Source organism: Equus caballus, chromosome 1 (assembly GCF_041296265.1).
Source record: "Equus caballus isolate H_3958 breed thoroughbred chromosome 1, TB-T2T, whole genome shotgun sequence".
Taxonomy (NCBI): domain Eukaryota; kingdom Metazoa; phylum Chordata; class Mammalia; order Perissodactyla; family Equidae; genus Equus; species Equus caballus.
The window spans coordinates 7,368,413-7,384,479 of NC_091684.1; the positions used below are offsets into that span (position 1 = coordinate 7,368,413).

The 16,067-nt window shown below is 44.9% G+C and overlaps 1 protein-coding gene across 3 annotated transcripts in view; it reads left to right on the forward strand.

Annotated features, from left to right (window-relative positions):
- C1H10orf90 (chromosome 1 C10orf90 homolog) overlaps window positions 1–16,067 on the forward strand; it is a 215,883-nt gene that overhangs the window by 12,924 nt on the left and 186,892 nt on the right. For all 3 annotated transcript variants that reach the window (XM_023637159.2, XM_023637137.2, XM_023637146.2), the window contains exon 2: window positions 11,183–11,255. In XM_023637159.2, the coding sequence (XP_023492927.1) occupies window positions 11,183–11,255 (73 nt within the window). The remainder of the gene's footprint in view (window positions 1–11,182; window positions 11,256–16,067) is intronic.

The window sequence follows — 16,067 nt, forward strand, 5'->3', positions numbered from 1 at the left end:
ATCATGCAGTGTGTGGTTTCTGTGACTATGATAAGTTTCTGTTACACCTTTTGGCGTCTTAATTAAATAGATGATGTTCTCTTGAGGCAGCAGAGGGGTGAGGACTTGGCCAGGTAAACTTGAGTTTTTATCCTGACTTTGCCATTTATTAATTCTGGCTTTGTGTGAACTCTGACCTTCTCCAGTGTCAGTTGCTTCATATACAAAACGGAATTAATAGTTAAAGTACCTTCATCTGGCACGTTTGTGGGGATTGAATTAAGTGGTATGCGGAAAGAATTTATGGCAATGCTTGGCTCAGCATAACAGCTCAGTAATGCTTAGTTATTTATCATATTATTATTGATGTTATTAACCTTAATCCTAAGAATAACATATCCTTGTGTGCATCATACAATGGGAGGAGAGTGTACCTCCCTTATAGGGTTGCCATGGAGATTACATATGCCTGGGAAGCATTTAGCATGGAGCCTGGCGCTTGGTAAGCGCTCTGTAGTGTAGCTGTTATAAAGCCATTAAGGACCCTATCCTGCTATTCCCCACTAAGTAAAAGTCACCGTTTCTCCTAATTCTGAGAAGGTGTGAAAGCCAGCTATAAAAAGGGCTTCTTGTAGACGGCTTTTTGTCAGTCTGGGTGAAAAAAAAGTTGGTGAAATGCAGCCACCAGTGTGAGATGATAAGGCCCTTTGCCCTCAGGCCCAGGGGAGGAGGACGGCGTGAACAGGTGAGCCAAAGCACAGGAAATACCTCCGTCCTTTTTCTTCTTTTTTTGTGTCTTTTCCTTTGAAAGAAGAAAAGCAACAGCAATTGAGTTAAAAGTTGTAGGTGTGAGTGGGCGATTGAATTCTCAGAACTTTCCGAAGTGTTCCCAAGCCAGAGTAACTTTGTTGTATTTGATTTTGAAGTACCTCAAGCAATGCAGGACTCTAATTGAGGGAAAGTAGATGGTGACAGTAAACAATTACCGGGGAAAGAATTTTGCGCATGGTACAAGAAATGGATTCCGTTTCTGGGATCATCGGCTCACATTTCCGAGTAAGGAGAAAATGCTGCCAATGATAGGAAACATAATAGAACGTGCTGAAAGGAATACTTGAGGAGCCAGGGGAAATCTAACTCTTTGATATACAAAATAGTTCAGCTAAATTTGACTTTGTAACCGGGTAATTAACATGCCAATATTATGGAGTTATTTTCCCCCCACGCCTGATGTTTGCATAGAAATCTCCAGCCAAGTGCTTCGTCATTGCTGTTCTCATTTATCCCTGCAAACGCTCAGGGAGCTGAAGTCACCCCAGTGGGGAAATGAGGAGCGAACTCTCTGTAGATCACTTCTCATTAGGCAGCCAGGGGAGGCTGTCTTCCTCTGCGTGTCTCGCAAGAGGAGGAATGATCGAAATAATACATCCTCTTTACATCCTGATTTGTCTCATTTTTAAACCAGAACCCCACCGGACACCACCCTTGAAAACAAAAGTGAAGGAGAATCAAGGAGAGACGGAAAGACCGAACTGCATCATCTTCATTCAGATCCTAACGAGGGAACCATCCCGCCATTTGCAATCAGATAGGGCATATTATCTCAGTAATAAAAGACAATTGAGAATCTAAATGAAAAATCTAATGCTTTTCATGCTGATTTATTTTATATTAGAAAAAGTTAAACCAGATGTAAACATGAAGAGATGAAGCATGAAGAGGGAATCAGGGCAGAGTGATAAATCTCAGCTTTGAGTTATTATAGGTGCAGGGTTGCATTAACCAGAAAGTACCCTGTTGATCCATAAACTGATCTGACATTAATTATTGTTGCAGAAGAGAGTTCAGAAGATTGAATACAAACATGTAACACTGGCAAAGATCAATCACGCGTCTAGATTAGCTGTGGAGGGTGTATTCGGCCCCAAGAGAGGCTGTGTTAACCCGTCGGCAGTCCAACCTGGAACCACCCCTGCCACAGGCTTGCTATCTGCCCTCTAGTAGGACCCTCAGCATGCCCAGGAGGAGGCATCAGGATGCTGAAAAGAAATGGTGCTCTTCCTGTCCTGTTGACAGACTCCAACAACGTCTGCCACATCCTAAAGAGCAGACCCAGCCAAAACCCCCCTTGGCCTTTGACAACTTGGGATATAAATAGATTCAGAATCTCTCCTCTGTTTTCTCTGCCGACCACGTAAGTGTCCAGAAGAGGCAGAACGGAGGTGGGGTTCTGTGTGGGCCTGGCAATTCCTAATTGTTTTCTCCCCTCTCTTCTTTCCTAGGGCCTATGAGATTTCAGTCCCTGTTTTACTTGCTCAACCATCTCTACCTACTTCCACTACCCCTACATAAACACACACACACACTAACGTGGGGAATGCAGCGAGAACACTACTTCTAGTTGGAGAAGGATCCTGGCTCTGTCATTGGTAGTTCTGTGACCTGGGGCAAATTACTTAATCTTTCCCTACCCCAGGGCCCATATCTATAAAATGCAGAGGGAATGCCTGTCTTGTGTGGACTGGATGAGGGATATATGGAAAACCCTAACCCAGGGACCGGTGAGTTTTTTAAATATCTGCAGTACCAAGCCACAGTTCTCCACCGAAAACTCTTGGGGCCAAATGTGATTCAACAACAATTTCTTAATATTATTTCAGAAAGGTAATACTGCACGACATTCCCAGCGGGATCTGAGGTAGCACCCTGTAATTAAGCTCACTGACGTTTTTGCAATAAAATTTGTGAATAGTCACGCTAAATGGAATACATTAATATTACAAACAGCCTCAGGTTAGTTCAGGTAAGGTTTTGCTGTCAGGTTAGTTTTCTACAAACTCAGAGAGAAAAACTCTCTGATTTCAGAGCGTTGTGGATTTTAGAATTGTAGATAAGGCATTATGGGTTCATAGTAAGAACTAAGATGTCTTGAAGGGAGAGTCAGTAAACGACAAAAACAGCGAAAAGCAGGAACATATTTGCTGCTCAAAGCCCAGCTGTGATGTCAGGGCTCGGGGGCAGCAAGGGAGAGAGTGTGAAAGTCATCCTGTAAATCATTTAATCTGACACAAATGGACGGGTCTAGTGGTATTGTACCTACGATGTTCAAATCCAGCACAGCTTCTGCCACCTGATGGACTGCATAGGTCAGTTTGCTGTCAATGTCTTCAGCGTCCTCACTGGTGTCAGGCTTAACCACAGGATTTCTGCTGTGGCTGGTGCTGGTCAGGCTGGACTCTATAAGGTGGCGGGTGGGGAGGTGGTGTGGAAAGAACGCCAGATGAGAGTCGGGAGGGCTGGCATAGGGGCCAGTGCCACTGTTTTCTTGTTCTTGAGCCTTTCTGTCTCTCACCCTCTCTGCCTTGGTTTCTTTATATAAAAACCCTTTGTGTTCTGGCCACGTCTCAGCACCTTGGAGAATCAAAATGAAGTAATGTGTATAAAAGAGCTTTGCAATCTGGAACATTTCCTATGATTGTGAGATATCACTATTCTCTTCACGTGCTTGATCCCAATCATAGTTTTCTCCCAAAAAGTAGATCCTAATTGCCTGGCTTCCAATCTGGGCTCTTTCACTTGCTTACTAGGTGTGTGTGTGACTTTGGGCAAGTGACTTAACCTCTCTGTGCCTCAATTTCCACCTCTGCAAAGTGGAAATAATAACTATCCGTCTCTCACAGAGTTGCTGGAGGATCCAGCGAGCTAAGTATCAGGCCCTCAGTGAGCCCTCAGTGATAGCTCCTTTGTGATCTCAGGCTCGAGCCAGGCCCAGGAGCCACTGGGAACAGAGATGGAAAGCAGGGTCTTCAATCTTTTCCCTATTGTGTGGCTTTGGTAAATTACTGTTGCCATTCACTAAATAACACGCTAATGGCTTCAGAGACCTAAGGGAGACAAGATCTTGAAAGAACTGAGTTAGGAGTCACTTAATGATCACTCAGGAAATAGCTTGGGGCTGATCAGATTCTCCCGGTGAGTAGTAAATAGTAAGAACTATAGCAGTACCTTTTCTTTATCACAGGAAGTATTTTTACATGTAGAAAAAGTGTCACTATAGTCACCTATGTATGCTTTTTCCATTTTTTAAAAAAAATTTATTTTTTACTTACTCGCTGGGAATCATAGTGGACATCCATTTATGTTGCCTGTTGCATTAACAGTATATCACAAGGATGTTCTCATGTGATTTCACAGTCCTTTCATTCATTTCATTCATTCAGCATATATATATATATATATATATTTTTTTTTTTTTTTTTTTGCTGAGGAAGATTAGCCCTGAGCTAACAACTGTGCCAATCTTTCTCCACTTTATATGTGGAGGATGGCTGACGAGTGGTGTATGTCTGCACCCAGGATCCTAAACCATGAACCCGGGTGGCCAAAGTGCAGTGCACTGAACTTAACCACTATGCCATGGGGCAGCCCTTCAAAGACATATTACAGACCTGGTGCTGTTGTAGGTGTTGCAAGTACTTCAAGGAACAAAGAACTTACAGTGTGGAGCTTACGTTCCAGTGGGGAGGAAACGGAAAACAAATCAATAAATAAATGTCACACTCGACAAACGAGGAACAGAAGGAAACTACCTCCACATAATAAAAGCCATATATGAAAACCCCACAGAGAACAGTATACTCATTGGTGAAAGACTGAAAGCTTTTCCTCTAAGATCAGGAACAAGGCGAAGATGCCCGCTTTCACCACTTCTCTGCAACATAGTACTGGGAGATCCAGCCCGAGCAATTAGGGAAGGAAGAGAACTAAAAGGCACCCAAATTGTAAAGGAAGAAGTAGAATTATCTCTGTTGGTACATACATGTAGAAAACACTACAGAGTCCATAAAAAACTGTTGGAACTAATAAATGAATTCAGCAAAATAGCAGGATACAATGTCAACACAGAAAAATCCATTGCATTTCTATATACTAACAATGAGCAGTCTGGAAAGGAAATTAGGAAAGCAATTCCATTTACAACAACACCTAAAAGAATAAAATACTTAGGAATTAACTTCACCAAGGAAGTGAAAGACTTGTGCAATGAAAACGGCAAAACGCTGCTGAAAGAAATTGGCAGACATAAATAAATGGAAACACATCTCATATTCACGGCTTAGGAGAATTAATGTTGTTAAGATGTCGATACTACCCAAAACGATCTAGGCATGAAGTCTCCATGAAGGCCCAATGATTTTTTTTTTTTTGGTAGAAACAGAAAAGCCTATCCTAAAATTTGTATGTAATCTCAAGGGATCCCACATAGCGAAAACAATCTGGACAAAGAAGAACAGAGCTGGAAGACACACACTTCTGATTTCAAAACTTCCTATGAAGCTACAGCAATCAAAGCACTGCGGTGCTGGCATAAAGACAGATGTATAGACCAACAGAGAGGAATAGAAAGCCCCCAAAGAAACCCTCACATATACAGTCAAAGGATTTTTGACAAGGGTGTTCAGACCATTCATTGGGGAAAGGACAGTCTTTTCAACCAATGGTAATGGGAAAACTGGACAGCCACATGCAAAAGAATGAAATTAGACCCCTTTCTAACACCATATTTTAAAATTAACTCAAAATGGATCAAAGATCTAAATGTAAGACCTAAAACTATAAAACTCTTATAAGAAAGCATACAGCAAAGCTTCACAGCGATGGATTTGACAATAATTTCTTAGATATGACACCGGAGGTACAGGCAACAAAAGAAAAAATAGACAAATTGGGCTTCATAAAAATTAAAAAACTTCTTACATCAAAAGACAATATTGGGGCCCAGTGGCACAGCGGTTAAGTTTGCGCTCTCTGCTCTGGTGGCCCAGGGTTCACAGGTTCGGATCCTGGGTGTGAACCTACATCCCACTCATCAAGCCATGCTGTGGCAGCATTCCACATACAAAAAATTGGCACAGATGTTAGCTCAGGGCCAATCTTCCTCACCAAAAAAAAAAAAAAAAAAGAAAAAGAAAAAATATCAACAGAGTAAAAAGGCAACCCACAGAATGAGAGAAAATATTTATGAATCATGTAGCTGATAAGGGATTAACCAGAATATAGCGAGAACTAAAACTCAAGAACAAATAAACAAACAACTCAATTCAAAAATAGGCAGAGGACTAGACTAGAATAAACATTTCTCCAAAGAGGACATACAAATGGCCAATAAGCACGCGAAAAGATGCTCAACATCACTAATCATTAGGGAAAGGCAAATCAGACTACGATGAGATACCACCCCATATCCATTAGGATGGCTGCTATTAAAAACCCCCAGAAAATAGTAAGTGTTGGCGAGGATGTAGAGCAGTTGAAACACTTGTGCACTGTTGGTGGAATGCAAAATGGTGCAGTTTCTGTGGAACACAATATGGTGTTTCTCCAAAGAATTAAAAATATAATTACCATACGATCCAGCAATTCCGCTGCTGGGTATGTACCCCAAAGAACTGAAAGCAGGGTCTCAAAGAGATATGTGTACACCTGTGTTCATAGCAGCATTATTCCCAACAGATAAAACATGAAGGCAACTCAAGTGTGTCTATCGACAGAAGAATGGATAAACAAAATGTGGCACATACACGCAGTAGAATATTATTCAGTCTTAAAAAGGAAGCAAATTCTGACACATGCTACAACGTGGATGAGCCTGGAGGAGATGATGCTGAGTGAAATAAGCCAGCCACAAAAGGACACATACTGCATGATTCCACTCATATGAAGAACTTAGAGTAGTCCAAATCCCAGAGACAGAAAGAACAATGCTGTTTGCCACTGGCTGCCGGGAGAGGAGAAGGAGGAGTTGCTGTTTAACGGGTAAAGAGTTTCAGTTTTACAAGGTGAAAAGAATTATGGAGATGGATGGTGGAAATAGTTGCACAGTATTATGAATGGTTTGAACACCACTGAGCTGTACACTTGAAAATGGTTATGATGGTGAATTTTATGTTAAGTATATTTTATCACAATAAAAAACTAAATTAAAAAATTAATATACGTCTCATGTTAGTCTTGGTAAAACTTAGTTGCAAAATGTTGCGTCTTCCAGGGGCAGCAACCGACTTCAGCTCGTGAGCAAATGATCCCCAGATAAGGCTATAAGCCAGCCCCTCTCAGGACCAAGCTTTAACACGTCACTGAACGTAAGGCACAGACTCTCCTGGTTCAAAAATTGCCGAAGCTTCTCTGTCACTTAGGAAATAAAATCCAAATTAGCCTAGCATTCAAGGCCACCCAGGATATGTTGCTACAGTCTGTAGATGCCAAGACTGCAGCGTGGACCATGAAAATTGTTATAATGTTAATGGACACATTAACACGGGTACTCTGACTTACAAAGCCATTCCCTGCTGTTGGATATTTCCGATACTTCCGATGTTTTTCCATTATGAACCACACTGCAACAATGTCCTCGTGAGTATGGCTTTAATTATATTTGAATCAGTTAAGAATCCGAGAGTTTTAAGCTGGGGAGGGACATAACCAGATTTGCTCTGTGGGCACACCATAGGTGATGAAGTGGAGGGAGGAGGCTGTTGGAATGTGAGTTAGGAGGCTGGTGGGGTCTTGGCAAGAATTATGAGGGCCTCCATTATGGCGCAGGAGGAGAGAGGGGGAGGCAGAGAGAAGATGGAGAGATGTTTAGGAAATGTAACTGACAGGAGTTGTTGACAGAACACATCTATTGAAGCTGGCAGCTAGGTGGTCACCGGAGAGCAGAGTGAGAAGAATTCAGTGTCACAGATCACAGCAGCTCAATCTTGTGGTATTGATGGTGGTAAACTGAGGACTGAGTGGGGGACGAGGAGGTGGGGCAGAGAGTGTGGCCATTTCCTTCAAGAAGGTTTCTGCGGGTGGGAAGGTGAAAGGGAGGAAGATAACGTGTTTTGGGGAGGAAGTCTTTTGGTTTTAAGTTGAGAGAGATTTGGATGTGGTTAGAAATGTTGAGGGAGGCAAAGTTGAAGAGAGGAGAGAACACGAGTCCTTGATGGCGTAAGATCTCTGAGGAGACAGGAGAGTGGATTCCAAAGGGCACTGTGCATAATTTACCCCAGATAAGAGGCTTTGCTTCCGTTCAATAATTAATTGATTGATTAATTCTTCCACTTTTTTTCTGAGGAAGATTAGCCCTGAGCTAACATCCTCCGCCAATCCTCCTCTTTTTGCTGAGGAAGACTGGCCCTAAGCTAACATCCATGCCCACCTTCCTCTATATGTGGGGTGCTGCCACAGCACAGCTTAATAAGCGGTGCGTAGGTCCGTGCCTGGGATCCCAAACCGGCAAACCCTGCACTGCCGAAGCAGGACGTGCAAACTTAATCACTACACCACTGGGCCAGCCCCTCTTCCACCCTTTTTTTCAACAAGTATTTATTAAAAGCCTACCATGTGATCGGCCCTATACTAAGAGCTAGGAATCCATTGGCAAGCAAGGCAAAAATAATTTTATTCTCATAAGGATAATAGTCTAGGGGAGAAGCAGACATCAGTTGTGGTTTCACACAAGTCAATATGTATTTGCAAACCCAGGTGAGTGCCCTGAAGGGAAAGGAATGCTCTGCAAGAGCTTATAAGTCAGAAACCTGACCTAGTTTTGAGAGTGGTGTCTGGAGAGAAACTCACATGAGCAGATCATGTGAGCTGAGATCTGGAGGAGGACCAGGAAAGCAACATGCTATGCCTATGGAACAACATGTGCAAAGGCCCTGTGGTGGGGGAGAGAATTCATATTCAAGAGGATGAGGGAAGCTCACACAGTGTGTGGCCTGGAGAGAGGTGTCCATTGATGTCACAGAGATTAGCAGTGGCAGACCACATAGGGCCCTTTGATTCTTTTTCCTAAAGGCAACGAAGAGCGTTGCTCTTCTGTACAAAGGGATTACAACGAGCAACCAGCAAAGGTAGAGTGAAAGTCAGGATGTCACTATTGGATTGAGACCTGGAGTCAGTTGATGACAGAGATTCCTGAATCGCCCTGGTGTTGGGAATTCTTGGATCAATAGTGCCAGAGCCTGTACAAGACGGTTCCAGGCTTTGGAGAAGCCAGGCGTTTGCAGAGGGCTGTGGGGCCTCGTCAGCTTGCCACCCCCTGCCCCCTGCTGGGACCCAGAGAGAGAAATCGTCCTCAGTCTGAAGCAGGGCATGTCAGTGTTTGTTCCTTCCCCGTGGGGATGGGGCTCCCCGCTGAGGACTGTGTGGTGCATCGGGAGTTTGCTGGGGAAACATGGATTCTTCACCGTCCTGTCCCAGCTTAGCTGCCTCTAGTTAGACTTGATAGAGTTACTTTAAAAAATAAGCATAAAATCTTTCTTAAAGAGCCGCACAAGACAACAACCCAGGAGAGAGGAAGCTTAAACTGTCTGCCCACCCCCTCCCCAGAGAGCTTCCAGACCCACCTGCTTGGTTGTGTTTGAAGCGACGGAGAGAGAACTCACTTCTGCCGAATTTGGGATTGAAATGATGTTCCAGCCCCATGTCTAATGTTGTTGTATTTTATTTCCTTCCAGAAAAGTTTCATGTGTTATCCAGTAATTCTTATGACATGTCTATGCTAAGCCTGAGAAAAGGACGTATTATCAGTATAACGGCTCTATACGTACAGCCAGGTGTAGTCAAATAGCCAAATAATAATACTTAGTAATAAAAAAATAGTAATCGCAATATTTGGAACACACTGGCTAAGAGCTCAGGCGCCTTGGGTGGACCAGCCTGGTCGGGATCCTGGCTGTGTGCACCCAGTGGGTGCCTTAGCCTTGGCTTTCTCGGCGGCCGTGGCAGGGCTGATTCCGTGCATCTTTCTAACAGTTGTGAGAATTCAATGAGATGGTACACGGAGCACAACAAGGGGCCCGTGTGAAGTCTCAGCAGTTCTTCTTATGACTATTATAATTAATAATCATATTACTAACAGGCAAAGGCTGAGTTAGGCCCATGGTAGAGAAGGCCAGGGAGTGGCTGAAAATGGTGCGGAACGGTTTAATTCTGCCAGGCTCAGCCCAGCCACAGGCCAGGTCCTGCCCCCATCTTTCTCTGCTGCCCTGGGGTCTGGGGGGCCAGGCTCCTGCTTGGGACAGAAGAATTGTTTGCCTGCAGCTTCCCCTCTGCAACCCTGAACTGGTTGCCCAGATGTTGGGGGTGAGGGGAAGCCAAAAATGGGACGGGAACCCCGTGAAGCTTAAGTCAGGCTAGAAGTTAACCAGGGTTCAGAGTTAGAGGCCGGCTTGAGCTCCATGAACGTGCTGCCTCTTCAAATCACACTAGGATTATAACGGGGAGTCAGAAGAGTGATTTTTCAGCTTTGGGGGGAGGTCACGGGGTGTTCAGAGGGATGACGGCCGTAGGGGCGGACCCGGTGTGGAATGAGGTGCTGTGAAGTCAGATTATAAGTTTATAAATCAGAATCAAAGGTCTCAGCCACAATGAACCGCTTTCCAAATCAACTTACAAAACAAACCTTTGCCTCCTGGCGGAGAAAGTCAGCATGATACTCAAACATGCAGACAGTAGGATACTTTTGCGTGTATTAATCTCGTTTTCATTGAGCCTTGAAGGCTAATTCCTGAAATTTGACTGCTCGTGGTTAATCAATTTATCAATATTTATTGAATGTCCAATTTTAGCTCAACACCCATTCAGCACCATGACGGGACAGAAAAGAAGCATTAGATGTGGTTCTTTGATCTGCTAGCAAAATCTGTGGCAAAATCAACGTTGGCTGATTGCAATTTTTCTCCCTCCCTTCCTCCTTCCTGTGTATTTTGAAACCTTCAGAAACCTACCCTTTATTCATTGGCAGAGCTAACACAGGAGATAGTGGGAATAAGCATTCGTCACAATCTATAGTTCTTTCTTAGAATGGAGAAATTCTAGGGACGTTTCAAAATTTTTTTTTTTAAAGATTTTATTTTTTCCTTTTTCTCCCCAAAGCCCCCCGGTACATAGTTGTATATTCTTCGTTGTGGGTTCCTCTAGTTGTGGCATGTGGGACGCTGCCTCAGCGTGGTTTGATGAGCAGTACCATGTCCGCGCCCAGGATTCGAACCAACGAAACACTGGGCCGCCTGCAGCGGAGTGCGCGAACTTAACCACTCGGCCACAGGGCCAGCCCCTCAAAATTTTTTTAAAATAGTAATGTATGTTATTGAAGATTATGTATCTGGCAAATAAAAATATAAAACTGGGAAGCTTTCTGTTTGTCTTTCAGATCCACAGTCGGCTCTTCTCGTCCCCCAAAGATCGCTCCGCCTGGGAAAGAAATGAAAGTCTTTCAAACGCAGGTAAAGACCTGGGCTCTGACTGGGTGCGTTCGCTTTCAAGCCTTTATTTTTAATAATGAAATGTGCCTTGGAGGCTAGTGTCCCCCCAAACCCCGGAGGAGGGCTCAGTGGCTCTGACAAGACTTGAAGCTGATCTGAATTTCTAAACACACGGGCTTCTGGGCTGGCAGTCTCTGGAAAAGCAAACGATGCAAAAGAAATATTAGTGGCCTCAGGCAGCGCAGGGGAACCCGAGATGACGGCAGATTGCTGGTCGTGCAGGGGTTCAGGCCAGTGCTGTGCGGGGTTCCGCCAGGAATGAGGACTGGGACAAATGTGGAACCTTCTCAGTATAGAGTGGGTGCAATTTACACACAGGCATGGTATCTGTGCGTTCATCAATCATTTTTTTTTTTAAAGATTTTTTTTTTTATTTTTTCCTTTTTTCTCCCCAAAGCCCCCCAGCACATAGTTGTATATTCTTTGTTGTGGGTCCTTCTAGTTGTGGCATGAGGGATGCTACCTCAGCGTGGTTTGATAAGTGGTGCCATGTCCGCGCCCAGGATTCGAACCAACGAAACACTGGGCCGCCTGCAGCAGAGTGCGCAAAGTTAACCACTCGGCCACGGGGCCAGCCCCTCATCGATCATTTTTTACGAAGCTTCAATTCATAGCCACTAAGCTGTAAAAACACTGGGTGATATGGTTACCGTTCATAACGTTTTTTAAGTTTGTCAACATAACTGGTGTGAAAGCAAACTTTTTTTCTCCCTTTCATGAGAGAAATCATGGATTTAAGTCAGATTTTCTGATGGGACTGTAATAAGACTACTGGGTTAGTCGAATATTCCAATTCAGAGACTCTAGCAAAAATAAATTCTGAAGGAATGTTTTCATGCGGCAAATTTTATTTTGTAATCTTCATTTTAATTGGAGTTTGTAAATGTTGCAGACGAGTTAGTATATGCAAAAAATATATCTGCGTGTGTATGTATGTGTACATACATATGTGTGTGATATGTGAATGCACACAACACACATACAGTTTATAGCTTCTCTTTTTATTACCTCTTACCACCTGCCTATATTAAAGATATCAGGGACCTGAATTCTTTTTCATAACTGACACAGTCAACCCAGGACGAAAATATTATTTGAAGGAAGCCTTCATGGTTAATCCTTTCTGGAGCGCCCCCAAAGCATGGTTTACAGCTTGTTCTTTAATAGTGGCAGCTACTTAGTTTGGATCCTTTACACAACTAGCCCAGAAACTGCCTGTGGTAAGAAGGTGAATCCGCTGATAGAAGCTTCTGGTTGCCTGAACGGCAGGCTCAGGAAGCACGTCTGGCCCCCTGCACCCCACAGGGAATTGGGGAGCATTGAGAAGAATGCTGCATTTTCCTCAGAGCACTCAGAGGTGGCTGGGAGACTAGTGACCTAAACGAGGATGCCTTGGTCCTCTTCTCCTGAGGACGAGGTCAGCTGGAAATGGGCCTTCTCCAGCACTTCCGAAGCGGATGCCTGTACTTAGCAGTTTAAGGACTTAGAAACCAAGTACAAGCTGGCCCCCATGCCAGAGGTCAACGGTCCAGGCTGCAGGGAAAGGGCCCCAGCAGCTCTGGGTGAGGAGAGGGGGATGCGTGTCTCCTGGATTTCTTTCTTCCTTTTTAAATCTATCTGTATTTTCAAAGTTCTAATTATGGAAGAACACTTCAGAGGCGGTCTTAAACCTCGCGTATTCTGGTAGAAGGCAAGGAATTATTAAAGAAAAAAATCATTCATGGTGCTTTTTAGAGGGTAAGGCAGACTTTATTTGGGGGACTACTGCAGTGGGGGTTTCATAGCCGGGGAGAGAGGTTGGGTTCAACTCCACATACAAGGAGGAGTGGGGCCTGATGGCCAAGGAGCAGGGAGGGGTCGGTGGCTGGAACATTTCTAGGAGGAAACACCAGAGGTACGGGACATTTTGGCTACATGGACTTGAGAGTTGGGAGGATGAGGAATTTGATGAGACGTCAAGGTTGGGGGATTTTCTCTAAATTGACTCAGCAGGATTCTTGCTAAAACTGGACTAAACAGGCCAAGGACAGAAGCCAAGAGTGAGGCCTTGTCAAGAGTTCTCAGAGGAGACTGACTCAAATTTGGTTAAAGAGAGTCTCTGTCAGCTGGGACATAAATGGGCACCAAGCTTCCCTGGAGGGCTGACTCTCTGAGGGGCTACTCATGAGATGCTGCCTGCATCTCCCCACAAGGTTGTTTCCATCTGTTAAAGAGAAGTTGCCCTGGACGCTGGTTAAAAAGGGCAAGACAGTTTTATTCGAGCTTCTGAAGGAGAGGAGAGAGACTTCAACACAGAACTGAGCTCAACTCTGAATACAGCAGGGGCAGCTGAGGATTTATGGCTAATGGGCAGAGAGAGGGCCTTGTGGATGGGAAATTACTAAGAACTTGATCAGATATCAAAGGTAGGGAAAGAGGGACGTGATTAGACAGCAAGGGTCAGGGAAATTCTTGCTAAACTGGCTCAGCAGCATTCTCTCTAAGACTGGACTCAACAGGATTCTTGCTAAAATGGGGCCTGGCAGGCCACAAGACGGGCTAGTCTGGAAGGGGGCTCAGAGGAGCCTGAGTAAAGTTTGCTCAGGGAGGGAGTCCTGTCACATCTTTTCTGTGATAGTTGGCCTGAGCACCACCTGTGCCCTCGGAGCTCTCTGTGGTTGAACTTGCTCTCTCAGGAGGAACAAGGAAGTAGACGCCCTGTCCCCACACTCATGAGGACCCAGCACAAGGAGGACATCTTTAGCAGCCCTCTCAGTGGCTTTGGAAACCCAGAGAACAGAGTTCAAGGTCAAGCTCGGGGTGGCAAGAACCAGAATCACACTATAGGATGCAAAAGGGAAACTGTTGTCAGGAAACTAGTGAATTTGATGGAAGCACAAGCCAGCAGGTTGCAGAAAGCACAGGAACCAAGGGGGCTCTGCGGGCCTCGGCGGCAGGATGGTGGACCGTCACCTAGAGCTGTGGTAACAGGAATCGGTGCCTGACTCTTGCTGCTCGTGTGGCCCGATGCACCTTCTCGGGCTCCATCCTGACTCAGTCATCTCAGGTCAGGAGGCAAGGTCAGACACTGGAAACACGGCTTCCGAGGATCCGACTTCATGGGTGCCAGCTAGGAGGGCAGTTCTCCCAGAAGGAGTCCATGGACCGAGCAGAAGTCCCAAAGGCCCATGGAACCTCAAGTTTGAAAGGCTCCACAGAGGTCATTTTGTCCATCTTCCTGAGTCCAATATCTGAAGCCCCGCCCCTCATTCCCAGGCAGAAATGGAGAAGCCTCTGCAGGTAATAAGCCTGAAGGACAGGGGACTCACTCTATTCCAGGGTAGCTCACGCAGCTGGAATTGCTAGAAGGCTTTTAGAGTGTGTTGAGCCAAAATAAATAACTTTATTTTTAATCTGTATTGAGTAGGCAAAGAGGACCTATTAAATGGTTTAAAGTTGCTGGAATATGTGGTCTGGTCAGTGTTCTAGGAAGATGACTCTGCTGTGCCATTCCAGGAAGGAGATGATCTGAGTTCGGGCTGGGCAGGGGCAGCGGGTGCTGGGACCCTTGCGGCGCTGGGAAATGGCTGAATTATTTCAGGGCAGTTGGGATAAGGGCGAAGTTAAAGATGTTGCTGGGTGGATAGTGGTACCATTAATGCAGTAGAGAATGCTGGATTCAGGAGGCTTATGGGGTCAAGGGATCGTGTTGGTGGGAGGATCCTGAATTTGTGGTGTTTGGACACTGTGTGTAAGAGGCCATCTGCCCTAGGTGTCCAGGAGGCGGTTGGCGGTTTGGCATCGAGATCAAGAGACCAGTCAGGATTATAGATCTTGTTATGATTGTCATTTACAGGTGGGTCATATGAGAAACCACGAGAACAGCTGAGGTTAGTGCAGGAGAGAACACATGTGGCAGGAAGAGGATGAGGCTACAAAACCTATGGAACCCACATGCATGGGGTGGGGAGATGAGTCCTGGCCTTGGCTCCTAGACTTTTTTTTTTGTGAGGAAGATAGGCACTGAGCTAACATCTATTGCCAATCTTCCTCTATTTTATGTGGGATGCTGCCACAGCGTGGCTTGACGAGTGGTGCAATGTCCGTGCCTGGGATCCGAATTTATGAACCTCGGGCCATGGAAGTGGAGTGCACACACTTAATCACTATGCCACCTGGCCAACCCCACAGACTTTTGTTTTTTTAAATTGAGTTTCCTAGTGGCAGGGTCGACTGTGCCCTCAATTGGGGCTTTATCTTTGGAAGTCTTTCCACGTCCTCAGGTCTTATTTTGCTCTTAGACAATGGCGGTTTAGGGTCCCCCATCTCTGTGGAGCTGCTCTAAAATCCAGTGATGTGGGTGGTAGCCTCTGGTATAGATGCTGGATCAGTGGGTATTTGGTCCACACAGGGTCCAAAGTGCTTCTCAGGAAATCTTCACTGAACTGTCCCCTCCAGATTTTCACTTTTGTGTCCTTGTCTGCACAATGCCACTATTCATGGCCTGGTCATTGGAAATTCCAGGACCACGAAGGGCAGGGAGCTGACTTGATATGGTAAAACTGTCCTCTTGGCAAAGCGTTTGAAATCTGTTGGCCTGGGTACAATTTCAGTTTACTGTGATTAATAGGATCTGAACACTAAGGGAGAAGAAAATGTAGGAAGGGATGATTATTTCTGCCCAAACTCACATCTGTTTTCAAAATCAGTGGAAGTAGGAAGTCCCATTCAAATTTCCATTCTTCGTGTCATAAAACGATTCCATTTACCGCCGTTTCCCCATCATCGTGCTAC